The sequence below is a fragment of the Capra hircus genome, chromosome 7 (assembly GCF_001704415.2).
Source record: "Capra hircus breed San Clemente chromosome 7, ASM170441v1, whole genome shotgun sequence".
NCBI lineage: Eukaryota > Metazoa > Chordata > Mammalia > Artiodactyla > Bovidae > Capra > Capra hircus.
In genome coordinates, this window is record NC_030814.1 from 104,715,739 (window position 1) to 104,736,606 (window position 20,868).

At 47.4% G+C, this 20,868-nt stretch overlaps 1 protein-coding gene across 1 annotated transcript in view; it reads left to right on the plus strand.

Moving 5' to 3' along the window:
- The window catches only part of NCAN (neurocan), a 34,738-nt gene extending 16,977 nt beyond the window's left edge, over positions 1-17,761 (plus strand). The window contains exons 9-15 of the mRNA XM_018051484.1: positions 629-745; positions 1,705-1,818; positions 3,106-3,264; positions 4,619-4,701; positions 14,010-14,154; positions 14,960-15,142; positions 15,393-17,761. Of these exons, the coding sequence (XP_017906973.1) occupies positions 629-745; positions 1,705-1,818; positions 3,106-3,264; positions 4,619-4,701; positions 14,010-14,154; positions 14,960-15,142; positions 15,393-15,538 (947 nt within the window). The 3' untranslated portion in view covers positions 15,539-17,761. The remainder of the gene's footprint in view (positions 1-628; positions 746-1,704; positions 1,819-3,105; positions 3,265-4,618; positions 4,702-14,009; positions 14,155-14,959; positions 15,143-15,392) is intronic.

Sequence of the window (20,868 nt, forward strand, 5' to 3'; positions counted from 1 at the left end):
CACAAGAATGAAGGAGATGATGGTTCCTGCTGGTCCCGGTGCTGTTCATTCCCCATCTAGAATCTATGTCTACTTTGCCCTTGAAGTGTGAGGAGCGCAATGAAAATGGAGTATGTCTAGAAGGGGGGATACGTCAAGGAGACCACTTAGACCATGTTCTAGGAGAAGACTTTGTAAAAGAAGCTGAAGGAATCCCATTCTTTGAAAAAAAAAAAAAAAACCTTGGCTTCTTTTAAATTTACTTTATTGTTTTTATCTTTTGGCCCCATCACACAGCATGTGGAATCTTAGTTCCCCAACCAGGGACTGAACCCATGGCCCCTGCACTGGACGCGTGGCATCTTAACCAGGAATCCCATTCCAGTTCAGTCCAAGGAAAGCCCTTGCCATAGGCAGCGCAGCCAACAGATGCTTTGTAAAGAGCATTTTTTGGAAACAGATTCCTGGAAGGAGTGAGCTCATTACAGGGTCATGCAAGAGGAAGTTAGCAGTCACTTCCTGGGAAGGTATAGAGGGTACCCCACAGAGAGGGACTGAATGAGGGGGCCTTTCGAGGTCTGAGTTCTGGATTCTGTGAGAGGCCGCCTGATGGTCTGACTCCTTCTGACACTGCCTTTCCCTCCTGCAGTCCCCTTGGATCCCTGTGAGAACAACCCTTGCCTGCATGGGGGCACCTGTAGAGCCAATGGCACCATGTACGGCTGCAGCTGTGACCAGGGGTTCGCTGGAGAGAACTGTGAGATCGGTGAGTACTGCGGAATCAGGATCTAAACACTGATGTCCCAGCAGACATCTCCATGAGGGATCAGGGGATCACAAGAGGCTGGCTTCCAATGCTCCTTTCCCCTCCCTCACTCCTTGGGTCCAGTAAACCAGCCTCATCGCCAAACATCTGAGCTCTCATTCTGGGGGCTGAGGCTCTGGGTTGCTGCCTCCCATTACTACCAGGCAGAGGTGGGGGAGGGGAAGACAAAGGGATGGTAAGGTTCAGACTGTCCCTGGGGATCTCCTACCCTCTTCTGGATGGGCAGGGGTATAGGCACTACCCCCAGAACTGTTGCGTGCCAGCCCCAAAGCCCCACACAAGAAATACACCAAATTATGAAATTATAAAAATAATTATAAGTGACATAATTTCTTGAGCTCTTCCATTGACCCTCTACTCACAGCCACCACTGAGGTATTATTATCATCACTTTGCAAAAAAAAAAGAAACTGAGTCTCAGAGAGGGCCAGTGACTTGCCTGGCATCTAAGTGCCTCGGGCACTGTCTACACAGGGGTTGGCATAGGTGTCAGTGGATAGCTCCCTATGCCTGCAAATAGCTTTGTGAGTGTGCAAACCCTTGAAATGCTCTGGAACCCAATTTCCTAGGTTCCACATTTTGAAGACCCTTCAGCTTCAATGTTCTATGGGTCTTTTGCAGACCCACCTTCACTGTTTTGGAACCAGGGGGAACGTTCTGCACACTCCGGCCTTTAGCCGGTCCAGTGGCATCTGCTCTCACTGATGCAAGTTCATGTCAGTTGTCTGAGGTCCCACTCCCTTGACTGCCAGAGCCAGCGGGTCATCAGGGCAGACCACTGCTGATGTCCTTGGGTCTGGGGTAGATGGGAGGGCCAGGACTGCATCTTCTGCCTGGTTTCCTTGGACTGGGAGCCAAGGGGAGACTGGCCTCTGACTCAGCCCCACCTTCCCCTCCAGACATTGACGATTGCATCTCCAGCCCCTGTGAGAACGGTGGCACCTGCATCGACGAGGTCAACGCCTTCATCTGCCTTTGCCTCCCCAGCTATGGGGGAAGCCTCTGCGAGAAAGGTGAGTCTCTGCCAAGACCCCAGGAGTAGTACAGGAGCGGGGTCGGGTGCTGGGCCACAGGCTTCCCACACGTGGAGCTCCAGGCCTCTGCCTCTGGTCCCACCGCCATGATTCAGACAGGAAGCAAATCTTTTCCTCGGATAGTCACAGAACATAGAATTAACCTTTCCCGAGTGTATGACTCAGTGGCATTCATATATCACAGTGCTGTGCAACCACCACCTCTAGCTCGTTCCAAGACGTTTTCATTATCCCCGGAGGAAATCCTGTTCCCAAGAGCAGTTACTCCCCCTTCCTCCTCTCCAGCCCCTGGAAACCACTCATCTGCTTTCTGTCCCTATGGATTTGCCTATTTCATATGTTTACATACAAAGGCGGTTATTTGCTGCGTGTCCCTTTTTTGTCTGACTTCTTCCTCTCAGCATGATGTTTTCAGGGTTCAGCCACACTGCAGCACATGTCATCACTTCTTTCCTTTTTGTGGGTGACTCATATTCCATTGGATGGGTCACATGTTGTTTGATGGACATTTGGGCTGTTTTCCCCTTTGTGGCTAACGTGAATAGTGCTGCTATGAATGTTCATATACAAGTTTGTTTCAACACCTCTTTTCCACTCTTTTCTTCCCCTCCATTCTCTCTGGTGTACCCAGGAGTAGAACGGCTGGGTTATATGGTAATTCTGTGTCTAACTTTTTGAGGAGCTGCCAGACTGTTTTCCAAAGGGGCGATGCCATTACATTCGCACCAGCAATGCACAAGGGTTCCAACTGCCCCACATCCTTGTCAACACTTATTATCTTTGTGATTATTTTCTGATTAATGTTTCCTAATGATCATGATTTTGAGCATCTTTCCATGGGCTTGTTGGCCATATCTTTGGGGGAGAAATGTCTGTTTTGTTGGCCATTTGTATATCTTTGGGGGAGAAATATCTATTGGAGATTTTGCCCAGGAGGGAAATTTCCTGAGACCATTTCCTGAGTTCCCAGGATGTGGCCAGATCAGAGAAGGAGACATCAGAGTTAGGATGAGAGGGGATGGCTGTAATGATCCTCCAGTTGAATCTCTACTTTGCAAAGAGAAAAGATGGGAATAGGGGAGGAGGGCGGTGACAGGGTGATGGGGTAGAGCCGGGGTGGGGTGGGGATGGCCCCCGGAAAGGGGTGGCTTAGCCGCACAGTGACCTCGGATTGAGCCCCCTCTCTGGTGGGCCGGCTGCACTCACAGTTGGCAAGGCCGACCGCAGCCCGATGCCAGCCCCTCATGCTCTCTTTCCGCCCCCCAGATACAGAGGGCTGTGACCACGGCTGGCACAAGTTTCTGGGCCACTGCTACCGCTACTTTGCGCACCGGCGGGCATGGGAGGACGCCGAAAGGGACTGCCGCCGCCGAGCCGGCCACCTAACCAGCATCCACTCACCAGAAGAGCACAGCTTCATTAACAGTAGGGACTCTGGGGTGGGCAGTGGTGGCCTTTACAGGCCCTTTGTTGGGGGATCCCCCCAGGGTGCCGAAGACGCCACCTTTCTGAAGCCGTGTTCATGAATGCAAGCCCTGAAAGTGAACGTGTTAGTTGCTCAGTCGTATCTGACTCTTTGCAACCCTGTAGCCCGCCAGGCCCCTCTGTCCACGGGATTCTCCAGGCAAGAATACCCAAGGGGGTTGCCATGCCCTCCTCCAGAGAATCCCCCCAACCCAGGGATTGAACCCAGGTCTTCCACATCGCAGGCAGATTCTTTACCAACTGAGCCACCAGGGAAGTCAGTGCAAGCCCTGACCAATAATTAACTCAACTGTCTCTTTATTCACTTGTCGGTTCATTTACCCATTCGCTTTATTGATTCATTCACCAGCTGTTTACTGAGCACCTGTTATGGTCCAGGCATCATTCCAGGCACAGAGAAACACTTTGTCCTGTCCTGAAGGAGTAAGGTTCTTACAGAGGATATAGGCAAACAAGTAAACATCTAATGAAATGTCGGAGCTTCCCAGCTGGTGCTAGTGGTTTAAGAACCCATCTGCCAAAGCAGAAGACTTAAGAGACGAGGTTTCGATCCCTGGGTTGGGAAGATCCCTCGGAGAAGGGCATGGCAACTCACTCCAGTATTCTTGCATGGAGAATCCCATTGACAGAGGAATCTGGCGGGCTACAGTCCATAAAGTTGCAAAGAGTCAGACTTGACTGAAGCGACTTAGCCACTCCGCCACACACACACACACACACATCCTATAATTTAACTGGTCTTAAGTGCACTGATGAAAATTAAAACAGGGCCAGGCGTCAAAGGGTGATGGAGAAATATCTGTGATGCGGGGGATGAAATGAGGGAGAATAAGAGACTAAGAGAAAGAGGCATATCCCACAAATTAAATGCAGCCTTTACCGATTTCCTCATTACCCCTTCTGCCCTTTTTCATCCACTTATTTATTCGCATCTGCCCCATCCTATCCCCTGTTAATTCTTTCATTTGTCCATTCCCTGGTTCACAGGATTTTCCCCCTCTATGTAATCAAACACACACACACATCCGGCTGCTCTCTCCCTGGACTCACCCGCCTGCCTGTCCAGCCCTCCCAACAGCTCTCCTAGTTCCTACTCTCTCATTTCTCCTGAGACCTGACTTGTCTTTGTTGTTTCCTCCAGCCTTTGGTTTAAGTCACAAGGTGTGGCAAGGCCAGGAGCCTAATCCCAGTCCTTTCTGTGCCCCAGCCCCGCTCCCTAGTCCCCCTGCCCCCAGCCAGTAACTTAGGCTGGCAGAGGCGTGGGTACCCTGCCCTCATGACCTCCACCCCACAGGTTTTGGGCGTGAAAACACATGGATCGGCTTGAATGACAGGATCGTGGAAAGGGATTTCCAGTGGACGGACAACACGGGGCTGGTGAGTGGCGGGAGCCTGGGGGCCTGGGGCCCTGCAGTCAGACTGTTGACTCTGACCCTGCCTGAGATGGAGAGAGCTGGGTGAAGTGCAGTAGTCAGACCCTCTGGCTTCACTTTCCTATCTCGGGCAAAATTACCACCAGGAGTGGCCATCAAAAGCCCCCCGTGGGGACCTCCCCTGCTGTCCAGTAGTTAGGACTCCTCACTGGCACTGCCAACGGCCTAGATTCAACTTGAATGAGGAACTAAGATCCCTCAAGCCTCTCGGTGCAGCAAACAAAGAAATTAAAAAAAAAAAAAAGGCAGTGACTCTGAGATGCTGGAGCGGGTAAAGGAACTTCAGTGAAGTCCCCCATCACACCTGACTTCCCAGCCCTGTGAACAGCCTGGTCACCCAGTGGCTGAGGCGGCAAACCTTGGGCTCAGTTTGACAGCCCCATCTTGCTCACTCTGCCTGGTCCATCAGACACGAATTCTCAACTGTTCCCGCTTCCCCTCTTCTTCCTGCCTGTGCAGCCTCTGTTAGCACTCTCTTGGACACCTACAACCAGTTCCCCCCAACTACCACCTCTCCTGCCCCTTTACCTGGCAGCTTTTGGGGACTTTTAAAAAATTTGTGCTTAAATTCACATAACATAAAATGAATCATTTTAAAGTGTGTAATTCAGTGACTTTATTACTTTCACAATATTGTGCAAAAACCATGTTGATCTAGTTCCAGAATATTTTCAGCACCCCAAAAGGTAACCCTATACACAGGAGCCATTCATTTTTCCTTTTCTTAATTTATTCTTTTGGTCACACCACACAGCTCATGAGATCTTAGTTCCCCAACCAGGGATTGAACTCAAGCCCTCGGCAGTGAAAAGTGCTGAGTCCTAACCACTAAACCACCAGGGAATTCCCTATAGGGGCCTTTTAAAGATCATATATCAGATCAGGATTATCTGTGCTTTAAGCCCTCTTAAGACAAAAATCACTGCAGATGGTGATTGCAGCCATGAAATTAAAAGACACTTACTCCTTGGAAGAAAAGTTATGACCAACCTAGATAGTATATTCAAAAGCAGAGACATTACTTTGCCTACTAAGGTCCATCTACTCAAGGCTATGGTTTTTCCTGTACTCACATATGGATGTGAGAGTTGGACTGTGAAGAAGGCTGAGTGCCAAAGAATTGATGCTTTTGAACTGTGGTGTTGGAGAAGACTCTTGAGAGTCCCTTGGACTGCAAGGAGATCTGACCAGTCCATTCTAAAGAGATCAGCCCTGGGATTTCTTTGGAAGGAATGATGCTAAAGCTGAAACTCCAGTACTTTGGCCACCTCATGCGAAGAGCTGACTCATTGGAAAAGACTGTGATGCTGGGAGGGATTGGGGGCAGGAGGAGAAGGGGACGACAGAGGGTAAGATGGCTGGATCGCATCACGGACTCGATGGACATGAGTCTGAGTGAACTCCAGGAGTTGGTGATGGACAGGGAGGCCTGGCGTGCTGCGATTCATGGGGTTGGACACGACTGAGCGACTGAACTGAACTAAGATAAAAATAAATCTACCTCTTCCTGCTGTGAAAACATTCTGGCACTTCCTCAAAACTTAAACCTTGAATTATCACATGACCCTGTAATTCTGCTCCTAGGTTCAGTTCAGTTCAGTCGCTCAGTCATGTCCGACTCTGCGACCCCATGAATCGCAGCACACCAGGCCTCCCTGTCCATCACCATCTCCCGGAGTTCACTCAGACTCATGTCCATCAAGTCCCTGATGCGATCCAGCCATCTCATCCTCGGTCAGCCCTTCTCCTGCCCCCAATCCCTCCCAGCATCACAGTCTTTTCCAATGAGTCAGCTCTTTGCATGAGGTGGCCAAAGAACTGGAGTTTCAGCTTTAGCATCATTCCTTCCAAAGAAATCCCAGGGCTGATCTCCTTCAGAATGGACTGGTTGGATCTCCTTGCAGTCCAAGGGACTCTCAAGAGTCTTCTCCAACACCACAGTTCAAAAGCATCAATTCTTCAGCACTCAGCCTTCTTCACAGTCCAACTCTCACATCCATACATGACCACAGGAAAAACCATAGCCTTGGCTAGACGGACCTTAGTAGGCAAAGTAATGTCTCTGCTTTGAATATACTATCTAGGTTGGTCATAACTTTTCTTCCAAGGAGTAAGCGTCTTTAAATTTCATGGCTGCAGTCACCATCTGCAGTGATTTTGGAGCCCCCCAAAATCAAGTCTGACACTGTTTCCACTGTTTCCCCATCTATTTCCCATGAAGTGATGGGACCGGATGCCATGATCTTTGTTTTCTGAATGTTGAGCTTTAAGCCAACTTTTTCACTCTCCTCTTTCACTTTCATCAAGAAGCTTTTTAGCTCCTCTTCACTTTCTGCCATAAGGGTGGTGTCATCTGCATATCTGAGGTTATTGATATTTCTCCCGGCAATCTTGATTCCAGCTTGTGCTTCTTCCAGCCCAGCGTTTCTCATGATGTACTCTGCATAGAAGTTAAATAAGCAGGGTGACAATATACAGCCTTGATGTACTCCTTTTCCTATTTGGAACCAGTCTATTGTTCCATGTCTAGTTCTAACTGTTGCTTCCTGACCTGCATACAGATTTCTCAAGAGGCAGGTTAGGTGGTCTGGTATTCCCATCTCTTTCAGAATTTTCCACAGTTTATTGTGATCCACACAGTCAAAGGCTTTGGCATAGTCAATAAAGCAGAAATAGATGTTTTTCTGAAACTCTCTTGCTTTTTTGATGATCCAGCAGATGTTGGCAATTTGATCTCTGGTTCCTCTGCCTTTTCTAAAACCAGCTTGAACATTAGGGAGTTCATGGTTCACGTATTGCTGAAGCTTGGCTTGGAGAATTTTGAGCATTACTTTACTAGCGTGTGAGATGAGTGTAATTGTTCGGTAGTTTGAGCATTCTTTGGCATTGCCTTTCTTTGGGACTGGAATGAAAACTGACCGTTTCCAGTCCTGTGTCCATTGCTGAGTTTTCCAAATTTGCTGGCATATTGAGTGCAGCACTTTCTCAGCATCATCTTTCAGGATTTGAAACAGCTCAACTGGAATTCCATCACCTCCACTAGCTTTGTTCGTAGTGATGCTTTCTAAGGCCCACCTGACTTCACTTTCCAAGATGTCTGGCTCTAGATTAGTGATCACATCATCATGATTATCTGGGTCGTGAAGATCTTTTTTGTACAGTTCTTCCATGTATTCTTGCCACCTCTTCTTAATATCTTCTGCTTCTGTTAGGTCCATACCACTTCTGTCCTTTATGGAGCCCATCTTTGCATGAAATCTTCCCTTGGTATCTCTAATTTTCTTAAAGAGAGCTCTAGTCTTTCCCATTCGGTTGTTTTCCTCTATTTCTTTGCATTGATCGCTGAAGAAGGCTTTCTTATCTCTTCTTGCTATTCTTTGGAACTCTGCATTCAGATGCTTATATCTTTCCTTTTCTCCTTTGCTGTTTGCCTCTCTTCTTTTCACAGCTATTTGTAAGGCCTCCCCAGACAGCCATTTTGCTTTTTTGCATTTCTTTTCCATGGGGATGGTCTTGATCCCTGTCTTCTGTACAATGTCACGAACCTCATTCCATAGTTCACAGGCACTCTATCAATCAGATCTAGGCCCTTAAATCTATTTCTCACTTCCACTGTATAATCATAAGGGATTTGATTTAGGTCATATCTGAATGGTCTAACGGTTTTCCCTATTTTCTTCAATTTGAGTCTGAATTTGGTAATAAGGAGTTCATGATCTGAGCCACAGTCAGCTCCTGGTCTTGTTTTTGTTGACTGTATAGAGCTTCTCCATCTTTGGCTGCAAAGAATATAATCAATCTGATTTCGGTGTTGACCATTTGGTGATGTCCATGTGTAGAGTCTTCTCTTGTGTTGTTGGAAGAGGGTGTTTGCTATGACCAGTGCATTTTCTTGGCAAAACTCTATTAGTCTTTGCCTTGCTTCATTCTGCATTCCAAGGCCAGATTTGCCTGTTACTCCAGGTGTTTCCTGACTTCCTACTTTTGCATTCCAGTCCCCTATAATGAAAAGGACACCTTTTTTGGGTGTTAGTTCTAAAAGATCTTGTAGGTCTTCATAAAACCGTTCAACTTCAGCTTCTTCAGCATTACTGGTTGGGGCATAGATTTGGATAACTGTGATACTGAATGGTTTGCCCTGGAGACGAACAGAGATCATTCTGTCGTTTTTGAGATTGCATCCAAGTACTGCATTTCGGACTCTTTTGTTGACCATGATGGCTACTCCATTTCTTCTAAGGGATTCCTGTCCGCAGTAGTAGATACAATGGTCATCTGAGTTAAATTCACCCATTCCAGTCCATTTCAGTTTGCTGATTCCTAGAATGTCGACATTCACCCTTGCCATCTCTTGTTTGACCACTTCCAATTTGCCTTGATTCATGGACCTGACATTCCAGGTTCCTATGCAATATTGCTCTTTACAGCATCGGATCTTGCTTCTATCACCAGTCACATCCACAGCTGGGTGTTGTTTTTGCTTTGGCTCCATCCCTTCATTCTTTCTGGAGTTATTTCTCCACTGATCTCCAGTAGCATATTGGGCACCTAATGACCTGGGGAGTTCCTCTTTCAGTATCCTATCATTTTGCCTTTTCATATTGTTCATGGGGTTCTCAAGGCAAGAATACTGAAGTGTCTTGCCATTCCCTTCTCTCCAGTGGAGCATGACCCACCAGTCTTGGGTTGCCCCGCAGGCATGGCTTGGTTTCATCGAGTTAGACACGGCTGTGGTCCTAGTGTGATTAGATTCACTAGTTTTCTGTGAGTATGGTTTCAGTATGTCTGCCCTCTGATGCCCTCTTGCAGCACCTACCATCTTACTTAGGTTTCTCTTACCTTGAGCGTGGGGTATCTCTTCACGGCTGCTCCAGCAAAGCACAGCCGCTGCTCCTACCTTGGAGGAGGGGTATCTCCTTACTGCCGCCCTTCCTGACCTTCAACGTGGGATAGCTCCTCTAGGCCCTCCTGTGCCTGCTCAGCCACCGCTCCTCGGGTTGCTCCTCCCGGCCGCCGGCCCTGGCCTCGGGCCTGGGTGGCTCCTCCCAGCTGCAGCCCCTGGCCTCCGGCGCAAAGGTGGTTTCTCCCGGCTGCCCCCAACCTTGGACGTGGGGTGTCTCCTCCCAGCCGCCACTGGCCTCGGACGCTGGGTAGCTCCTCCCGGCCTCCGGCCCTGGCCTCGGGCCTGGGTGGCTCCTCCCGGCCGTTCCTGCGCCGTCGCAGCCTGGCACTCTGGGCCGCTGTCCCTGACTTCGGAGGTAGGGTAGCTCTCCGCCACGCTTATGCACTTAGTGCGCCGGCCCGCCGCCACCTCCTGCGCTATGTAGATACCCAAAAAAAGTGAAAGCAGGGACTCAAACAGATACCGGTACAACCGTGTTCACAGCAACACTGATCATAGTAGCCGAAAGGTGGAAACAACTCAGATGGCCGTCCGTGATGAGCGGATGAAGAGGATGCGATCCATATGTGTAACAAGTACAGTTTGGTCATTAAAAATAAATTTAAAAGTAGTGAGAGCATTGTATGAAAGGAGAGAAGGTTAGTACTTCTCTTGACAAGGATGGAAGAGGCCCTTGGGCCTGACAAGCCTACGGTTAAGGCGTTGCCTCGAAATTCCTGGCATCTAGCCACTGTTTTTTGTATATGAACCCAGGTATGTGGAATCTACAAAAACGGTATGATCTTCTTTGTAAAGCAGAAATAGAGACACAGACGTAGAGAACACACAGGGATCCTAAGGGGCAGGGAGGGGTGGGGTGAATTAGTAGATTGGCTTATATATACTCTTGTTGCTGTTGTTCAGTTGCTAAGTCGTATCTGACTTTTCGCTACCCATGGACTGCCGCGTGCCAGGCTCCTCTGTCCTCTGCTATATCTTGGAGTTTGCTCAAATGCATGTTCACTGAGTGGGTGATGCTATTTAACAGTTTCCTCTTTTGCCTCCCTCTTCTCTTTTTGCCTTCAATCTTTCCCAGCATCAAGGTCTTTTCCAGTGAGTGGGCTCTTCGCACCAGGTGGCCAAAGCTTCAGCTTCAGCATCAGTCCTTCCAGTGAATATACAGGGTTGATTTCCTTTAGGATTAGCTGGTTTGATCTCCTTGCAGTTCAAGGGACTCTCAAGAGTCTTCTCCAGCACCGCAATTCAAATGCATCAATTCTTCGGTGCTCAGCCTTCTTTATGGTCCAACTCTCACATCTGTACATGACTGCTGGAAAAACCATAGTTCTCACTATATGGACCTTTGTTGTCAAAGTGACATCTCTGCTTTTTAATACCCTATCTAGTTTTTTCATAGCTTTCTTTCCAAAGAGCATGCATCTTTTGGGTTCATGGCTGTAGTCCCTGGCCACAGTGATTTTGCAGCCCAGGAAAGTAAAATCTGTCACTGCTTCCACTTCCCCCCTTCTGTTTGCCGTGAAGTGATGGGACTGGTCAAGTCTAGGCAAGGCTATGGTTTTTTCAGTGGTCATGTATGGATGTGAGAGTTGGACTAGAAAGAAAGCTGAGCACAGAAGAATTGATGCTTTTGAACTGTGGTGTTGGAGAAGACTCTTGAGAGTCCCTTGGACTGCAGGGAGATCCAACCAGTCCATCCTAAAGGAGATCAGTCCTCGGTGCTCATTGGAGGGACTGATGTTGAAGCTGAAACTCCAATACTTTGGCTACCTGATGTGGAGAGCTGACTCATTTGAAAAGACCCTGATGCTGGGAAAGATTGGGGGCAGGAGGAGAAGGGGATGACAGAGGATGAGATGGTTGGATGGTATCACCGACACAACGGACATGGGTTTGGGTGGACTGTGGAAGTTGGTGATGGACAGGGAGGCCTTGCATGCTGCAGTCCATGGGGTCGCAAAGAGTCGGACACAACTGAGCGACTGAACTGAACTGAACTGATAGGACTGGATGCCATGATCTTAGATTTTTGAATGTTGACTTTTAAGCCAGCTTTTTCACTCTCCTCTTTACCCTCATCAAGAGGCTCTTTAGTTCCTTTTCATCTGCATATCTGAAGTGGTATCATCTACGTATCTGAAGTTGTTGTTATTTCTCCCGGCAATCTTGATTTCAGCTTGTCATTCATCCAGCCTGGTATTTTGCATGATGTATTCCGCATATAAGTTAAATAAGCAAGGTGACAATATACAGCCCTGTCACACTCCTTTCCTAATTTTGAACAAATCAATTGTTCCATGCAAGGTTCTAGCTGTTGCTTCTTGATCCGCATACAGGTTTCTCAGGAGATGGTAAGATGGTCTGGTTCTCCCATCTCTTTAAGAGTTTTCCACAGTTTGTTGTGATCCATGTAGTCAAAGGCTTTAGCATAGTCCATGAAGCAGAAGTAGATGTTTTTCTGGAATTCTTGCTTTATCTATGATCCAGCGGATGTTGGCAATTCAATCTCTGGTTCCTCTGCCTTTTCTAAACCCAGCTTGTACATCTGGAGGTTCTTGGTTCACATACTGCTGAAGCCTAGCTTGCAGGATTTTGAGCATAGCCTTGCTAGCATATGAAATGAGCACAATTGTGTGCTGGTTGGAACATTTTTTGGCCTTGCCCTTCTTTGGGATTGGAATGAAAACTGACCTTTTCCAATTCTGTGTCCACTGCTGAATTTTCCAAATTTTCTGACATATTGAGAACAGCCCTTTCACAGCATCATCTTTTAGGATTTGAAATAGTTCAGCTGAAATTCCATTACCTCCACTAGTTTTGTTCATAGTGATGCTTCCTAAGGCCCACTTGACTTCACACCCCAGGATGCCTGGCTCTAGGTGAGTGACCACACCATCGTGGTTATCTGGGTCATTAAGACCTTTCTTGTGTAATTCTTCTGTGTTTTCTTGACACTTCTTCTTAATCTCTTCTGCTTCTGTTATGTCCTTACCATTTCTACCCATTATTGTGTCCATCCTTGCAGGAAATGTTCCCTATCTCAAATTTTCTTGAAGGGCTCTCTAGTGTTTCCCATTCTGTTGTTTTCCTCTATTTCTTTGCACTGATCATTTAAGAAGGCTTTCTTATCGCTCCTTACTATTCTCTGGAACTCTGGATTCAGTTGGGTATATCTTTCCCTTTCTCCCTTGCCTTTCGCTTCTCTTCTTTTCTCAACTATTTGTAAAGCCTCCTGTGTCTAAACTAGATGACGGACGAGAACTTCCTGTACTCAGGAACTCTACTCAGTGCTCCGTGGTGACCCTAAATGGGGAGGAAATCCAAAAGACGGGATATGTGTGTCCATAGAGTGGATCGACTTTGTTGTACAGCAGAGACTGACACAGCAGCGTAAAGCAACTATACTTCAATTAAAAAAAAAAAAAGGCAAAAAAAGAAAAAGCACTGATACATGCTACAATGTAGATAAAGCTTCAAAACATTATGCTCAGTGAAAAAAAACAGACATAAAAGGAGTCACATTCGATTCACATGAAATATCTAGAATAGAATAATCCGTAGAGACAGAAGGTAGATCAGTGGTTGCCAGGGGCGGTGGGGAGCGGCGATGGGGAGTGAGCGATTAATGGGTACAGAGTTTCTGTTTGGTGTAATGAAGAAGTCCTGGGAACAGACAGTGGTGATGATTGTACAACATTGTAAATCCAATTAATGCCAATGAATCGGACGCTTAAAAATGGTTAAAAGAGAAAAAAAAATGGTTAAAATAGTAAATTTTGTATTCTATATTTTTATCACAATTAGAAAAAAAAAATCCACCTCTTTTCCTCCACCATGGGAACTGGCCCCTGTCCACTTCCTGACCACACTCTACCTGGATCCAGCAGCCCCAGGCCTCCTGACTCGGTTCGGCTCCTCAGACAGCACAAGTTCAGTCCTGCCTCTGGGCTTTTGCACTAGCTATTCCCTCTGCTTAGAACTCTGTTCCCTGCCTGCATCAGTCTTATCCTTGAGTCTTCAGCTCTCCTATTGCCTCCTCAGGGAAGCCCTCCTGGACTTCCAGTTTGAAGTCACTTTTTGTTCAACTATTTATATAACAATGTGTGACCCATGTGGGAAACTGTCAGGCAGTGAAACAGAAGGCATGGGGACCAGGGAGGAGGGCACCACAGCCTCCCAGCTAGAAGAGGGTTGACTTAGCCTGCAGTGGCAGCCACCCTCAGGGAAGTTAGACCAGTGCTCATTGTAGAGGTGGGGACACTGAGTCCCTAAGAATGTGAGTGGTCCCACAGTGCCAGAGTCTGGGTCAGGACGCAGGTCCCTTGAGCACCCTCTGCTCCCCATTCTTACAGCAATTTGAGAACTGGCGGGAAAATCAGCCGGACAATTTCTTCGCGGGTGGGGAGGACTGCGTGGTGATGGTTGCACACGAGAGCGGGCGCTGGAACGACGTTCCCTGCAACTACAACCTTCCCTATGTCTGTAAGAAGGGCACAGGTACGCTTCTGGCCTGCCTCCCACCCCCTTCCCCGACTGTCCCTCCTGCCCGTCACTGATCCATTGTTTCATCTGAGTTCTCAAGTGTGGCGTCACTCCAGCCCTGTTTTCACTCTTCACACGTGAGAGTACCCATTTCCCCCTAACCTCTCCAACTCTGTGTGTTCTCACACTTTTTGTTCTTTGTTCATCTAAGTCCTGAAAAAACACAGTATATCATTGTTTTCACAGTTTGCGTATGTTTGAGGATGAGAATAACCAGCTCTTTATATGTTGATAAGCTCTTTGCATGTACTTTTCCTGTGACCTACCAGTTAATTGCCTTTGTGTAGTTTTCTATAGGTTCATTGGTCTTATCGATTTGTAAGAGCTCTTTACATATTAAGTATATATATGTGTATATATATATGTGTATATATATGTGTATATATATGTGTATATAAATGTGTATATATATATATAGATTCTCATGTCCTCCTTTCTCTTACACTTTTCTTCATTCTGGCTTCTGTTTCTTTGCCAGTTTTCGTGTCCTTTCTTCATTTCATTTGCTCGGATTATTCTTGCCTCCCATCTCCTTTGTTCGCATCATGCCTGAGTATTACAGGGTGAGATGGGTCCAGGAGGTTCCTGCCCCTCAGAGGGCTCCTGGTTTGAGTGGAGGAGACAGACATATTCACTTCTAGCCTTTCAAGGTCACAGCTGGGCAAAGGGCGGCCTGTTGCGGGTCCCTCTCGACAGGAGTTGGAGCCAGTTTGGCGCTAGTCCCGTCCGCTTCTCTAACGGGAAGCCCCTCTGTCCCCAGTGCTGTGTGGTCCCCCTCCAGCAGTGGAGAACGCCTCGCCCATTGGCGCCCGCAAAGCCAAGTATAACGTCCATGCCACAGTGCGCTACCAGTGTGACGAAGGATTTGCCCAGCACCATGTGGCCGTCATCCGGTGCCGGAGCAATGGCAAATGGGACCGACCCCAAATCGTCTGCACCAAACGTAAGTGGCTTCCCTCAGACATCCCAACCCATGTGTCCAGCTACATATAGTCTCCAGTTAAACACCTCGTGACTATACACATTGATCTGACTGGCTGTCTGCCATAATACGCCCTTGCCGATAAACGAGAACTTACTAGCCTACCTGGTGTTCCCTCCATTTCCCCCTCCTCCAAGGAGGCCTGTTGTGTCAGGCCCCCCACCTCTCACCGGCTTTTGACATGTTTCTGTCCTCCCTTGCTTCCCTGCAGCCAGACGGTCCCATAGGATGCGGCGACACCACCATCACCACCAGCATCACCACCAGCATCGCCACCACAAATCTCGCAAGGAGCGCAGAAAACACAAGAAGCACCCAGCAGAGGACTGGGAGAAGGAAGAAGGGAATTTCTGTTGAAGAACCAGGCATAAGAAAGCACAACCTCCTTCCCACACCTCCCTTGGAGCCTTCACCTGGGGAGACAGAGCCCAGAGAGAAACAAGAGGGTCCGGAAGCCCCTGAGCCCCAAACCACATCCCCCCACCATCCATTCCCACTTGTAAAAAGCTCCTCTCTCCTTCTTCTCACATACACAAGGTCCTCTTGGCAGGTGCAGCCATGTGTCTGGAAAGTCAGTTCTAGTGAGGCTGACCTCTCGGAGCATCTCCCAGTGGAGGGAAGCACAATTGGCAGAGATCATTCTTTGCAGGGGTTTAGTCTTTTGCTGGCAAGGCTCATTGCCAGTTGTGAAAATAAGGCTTTGATAAGGGTGCAAGAATGTGTGGTTGGATTTGCACTAAGGAATTGCTTTGACTGCCTGAATTCCAGATTAGTTAACTGTCAGATGTCCTGGGCGCAGGCTGAAGCCTTTAGTGGAGGTCATTGGCTTTGGGAGTAGAATATTACATGGAAGCACACAGCTTGAACTTGATGACTGCTCTTCCTTCAACGTGGACTTCTGCCCAAGCTTGGTCCTTAGTCTTGGTGGATAAACGGAGTGTGGAATTCCTATGTGCTGAATTTTGGGAATGTTTTTTTTGAACAACATCCTTCCAGGGTTAGGGGTCAGAATAGTCAGAGAAATTTGTGGACAGGGAAGGGCATTTGTGTTGCTGGCTTTCCCAGGTCTAGTCCAGTGCTGAGATTTGGTGGTTTTCCATGTGTGGTGAATTTTATGCACACCCAAACGCACACACACAGATGAGAGGACGTTTAGGGCTTGGCAAGCCCAGGTTTCTTCCCCCTCCATCTCTCAGGGAGACAAAGAACCTCCTTTGTGGACCAAGGAGGTGCCACGTTTTCTAGCTCAGTGCCCATATCCATCCCTCAAGCAGACCTTGGTGGTGCTCCTGCCCTGGGTCCCATCCCTCCCCTCAGCCCATTCATTGCCTGGTGGACTAGAAATGCCTAACCCTTGAAGTAGTAACATCTGCCTATGGTAGTGTAGAGAGTTGTGCTGTGTTAGAACCGAAATATACACACACACATTTGTCTTTTAGTCTTTTAGTTTTTTAAGCGATAAAGAAATCACCTTGCCTTCCTCCCCAGAATCTACAGTGTGTAAAACGTCTCCCCAAGCCAGATCTCTGGATCAGCGTCCTGGTCTCTGGCAAGGAAAGATCCATCGTTTTTCCTCCATGTCCTTTGTCCACTCTCAGCCTCTCTAGTTTGGGTAACATCTGTGGATTAGTGTTAAAAGCCACAGTGGAGCATGGCCCTGTGAAGGAAAGAAAAATAAGCAAATATATGGTCCATGGAAGGGTTCAGTAGAGGAAGAAGTGGATTGACTGAGCCTGTATCCCTCCAGGGAAGTCATAATCATAGATGACAGCTATGGACTAGGTACCAAGCTAAGGGCTCACACACTGCCTCCTTGAATCTTCTCAACAGCCCAGTGACATAGGAACCATTATTTTCCCATTTTACACAAGACAAAACTGAGGCTCAGATAAGCAAAAGGCACTGGCTTGCAAGACGAATAAGGATTTGGCCCTGCCTCTGGCTGCTTCCAAACCCTGCTCTCTATTGTGGGGAAAGGAGTTGAAACTTAATTATGCTCAACACACAGGAAGATTTAGGAAAAGATTGAGAAGTCCAAACTAGACCCACATCCTTGACCATGATCTTTAGTCTTCCCTGCCGTAGACATTATCCACTATCCCACCTTACGCTTATTGTTGAGAAAGCCCAGGAATATAGGTTTGCCTTCTAGCTTTGATAATTCCTCTTGGTTTAAAAAACATAATAACACATCTCAGTCGTCCATGTCACAAAAGAATCTCCCTTTGTTTGGAGTGGTGGGGGACTCTAGAGGTGCAACCTTTTTGAGGGGTCTTGGTTTATGCTCCTTGCCCTTGGCCCCTTCCACCCCTTGCCCTGCCCACACCCCAGCTCCACGGCAGGAGGGGGCTTCGATCTTTTCTAAAGTGGGTGGTTTGTCTTTTGGTCTTCCCCTTTGAGGTGTGCATGTGTGTGCGTGTGCCGCGTGTGTGGCATGCGTGTGAGTGTGTGTGCGCGTGAACAGCTTTGGGTTCCGTTGGTTTTGCTGTCAGCTGCAGTGTTCCGTGGGTCTGTGGTATCTGACACTGTGGACATTAATGTACTTCTTGGACATTTTAATAAAATTTTTTAACAGTTCAACCTGCCTCTTGACACCTTCATTCAGTCATTCAGCAAGGACTTACTGAGCAGCTATTATGAGCCATGTACTATGTTGGATGTTGGGGAGACAGTGATGAACAGGACAGATGTGATGCCTGGGAGGTGGTCAGGGAGATCTTCCTGGAGGAGGTGGACAGAATCTAAAGGAAGAATAGTGTTAACTGGATGAAGAAGGGAAGAAAGCAAGAGAGTTTCAGGGAGAGGGAAGAGTCAAAGTGAAAGTCTCCTTGCCGAAGGGAACACGGTTCATTTGAGAAACAGTAAATTGTCCATAGTGGCTGGGAGAGAGTGGCAGAGGTAGACAGTGGGGGGACATGAGGTCAGAGAGGCAGAGGATGAGGCACGCAGGGCAATATGGGCTGCATTAGGAGTGTGGGCGTTATTCTAAAAGCAGTAATGACAAAAAGCAACATAAACAAGATCAAAAGGCAAATGCCAAGCTTGGAAACAAGTTTCAGATCAGAGATAATGGAATTGTTGCCTTAAAGAGCTCCTACAATTAAATCCGTGTCCCCCGCATTGGCAGGTGGATTCTTATCCACTGAGCTACCAGTCCACAACAGGAAAAAAACAAAACAAAACAATAATCCAATAGCCAAATGGGCAAAGGATATGAACAAAAAACTCAAAGAAAAGGAAACAAGATGGCGGTTAAGCTACAAAATATGCTCGATAAAATAATACACAATTTTCAGATTACCAAGAAACACAAGTTAGGACATATAAATAAAAGGAAATAATAAATTTCACAAGAGGGAGGTTTTGCGTATTTTAATGATGACAGTGTATTTGAACTGAGAATGATTTATGATTTACTCAACAGCCTGCAGCTAAGGTCAAAGTGGAGGATGGTCAGCTTCACGTGACAAGTGACTTGCAAGTGACAACCACAGAGAGAGATTCTTTTTCACCTAATAAGCTGGCCAAGGCAACAAGTGATGACACATGACGCAGGTGAAGGTGTATGGAAATCGGCAAGTGCATCTATCGTGAAATGAGTGAAAGTCGCTCAGCTGTGTCTGACTTTTTGCGACCCCATGGGCTAATACAGTCAGAACAGAATACTGGAGTGGGTAGCCTTTCCCTTCTCCAGGGAATCTTCCCAACCCAAGAACTGAACCAGGGTCCCCGGCATTGCAGGCAGATTCTTTACCAGCTGAGCTACCAGGGAAGAACCACATCTGCTGCTGCTGCTGCTGCTGCTGCTGAGTCGCTTCAGTCGTGTCCGACTCTGTGCGACCCCATAGACAGCAGCCCACCAGGCTCCCCCATCCCTGGGATTCTCCAGGGAAGAACACTGGAGTGGGTTGCCATGTCCTTCTCCAATGCATGAAAGTGAAAAGTGAAAGTGACGTTGCTCAGTCATGTCTGACTTGGCGACCCCATGGACTGCAGCCCACCAGGCTCCTCCGTCCATGGGATTTTCCAGGCAAGAGTTCTGGAGTGGGGTGCCATTGCCATCTACTACTAATGGGCTATAAATTGGCCTCACCTCTAGGAATAGTTGGAAATCCTATCAAAATGGCAAATCTTGACCCCTTGATCAAACAACTCCTGATATCATCCTCCAGTTATACACACGGGTGTGATGACCGTGGCACTTATTACTAACAACAAAATACGGGAAATGTGCAAATGGCCACTATTAGGAGACTGGTTACAAAAGTTATGGTGCATCCAAAGAGCAGCGCCAATCTTTAGAAGAATGCTGGCAGCGGAGGGGAGTGATTTTTTTACAAGCTGAAGGAAGCCAGTCCCCAAATATATTATTAAGTAAAAAATAGAGTTACTTTAAAAGTATGTATGGCACACAAATGTTCATAGCAGTGTTATTCACAATAGAGATGGAAAATACCCAAATGTCCATTAACCAATAAAAGAATAAACAAAATGTGATATGTATATATATGAATATTATTCAACCATAAATATCACACGGAAAGGAGCCAGACACGAAAGGAACACATACTGTAGGATTCCACTTATATAAAATATCAAGACTGGGCAGATCCATACAGATGGGAAGTAGATTAACAGTTGTCAGAGCAGGGAGAGAGGGCAGGGAGAAATGGAGAGACTGCTTAACGGGTATGGGGTTTTCTTTGGGGTGATGACAATGATAGAGATGATAGCTGCACAGCACTGTGACTGTACCAAATGCCACTGAATTGAAGTCTTTAAAATGTTTATAATGGTGAGTTTCATACCATGTGAAATTTTACAACATAAAAAGTATATATTGGGATTTCTCTGGTGACCCAGTGGCTAAGACTCTGCGCTTCTAATGCAAGGAGTCTGGGCTTTATCCCTGGTGATCCCCGGGCTTTATCCCTAGATCCCACATGCCACAATTAAAGATCCTGCGAGCCACGATGAAGATCAAAGACCCCGCGTGCTACAACTAAGACTCGGTGCAGCCGAACACATAAGTAAACAAATAAGAGGATACGTTGCCTGCTTCCATTTGTGTAAAAGTGAGGAGGAAAATGATACATGCATGTTTCCTTGAATGAATATAAAACCTCTTCCGAAGGACATGTAGGAACTCTTAGACGTCTCCGAGAAGTGCACTGGCTGCTGGAAGACAGGAGACAGATGCTTTCCTGAATATCTAGCTTCCGGAGGGGCTCCACTCCAGGTGGGCTCTTGAGGCCTCCACTCCAACAGTGCAGAGCCCCAGCAGAAGGAGGGTTCCTTTGATCCTATTGGTCCGTCAAAATCCCAGGGCCTGCATCTCATTGGTCTACCTGGGCCATGTCCACCCCTGGACCCATTAGGGTCTCCCAGGAACATGAGTCACAGCACTCACTGTCCAGTGGAGTCAGCCCCTCTGACTTACAGAATGAGAGAAGGAAAACTTAGTTACCCAGGGCACAACCGGGATGTCAGACCCCAAGGAAGAGAGAAAGGATGTCAGCAGGGAAAAGGAGGGATGAAAGAAATCCCACGCACTCATCTCCAGAAAAATGACCCATTACCATTCTCCTATGCAAGGAAGCTAAGGCTCAGTTGGAGCCCAAGGCTCTCTAACCAGGAGGCTGGACCCTGACTTCAGAAGAGTGGTTGGAATTTCTAGGAGTTCTGTC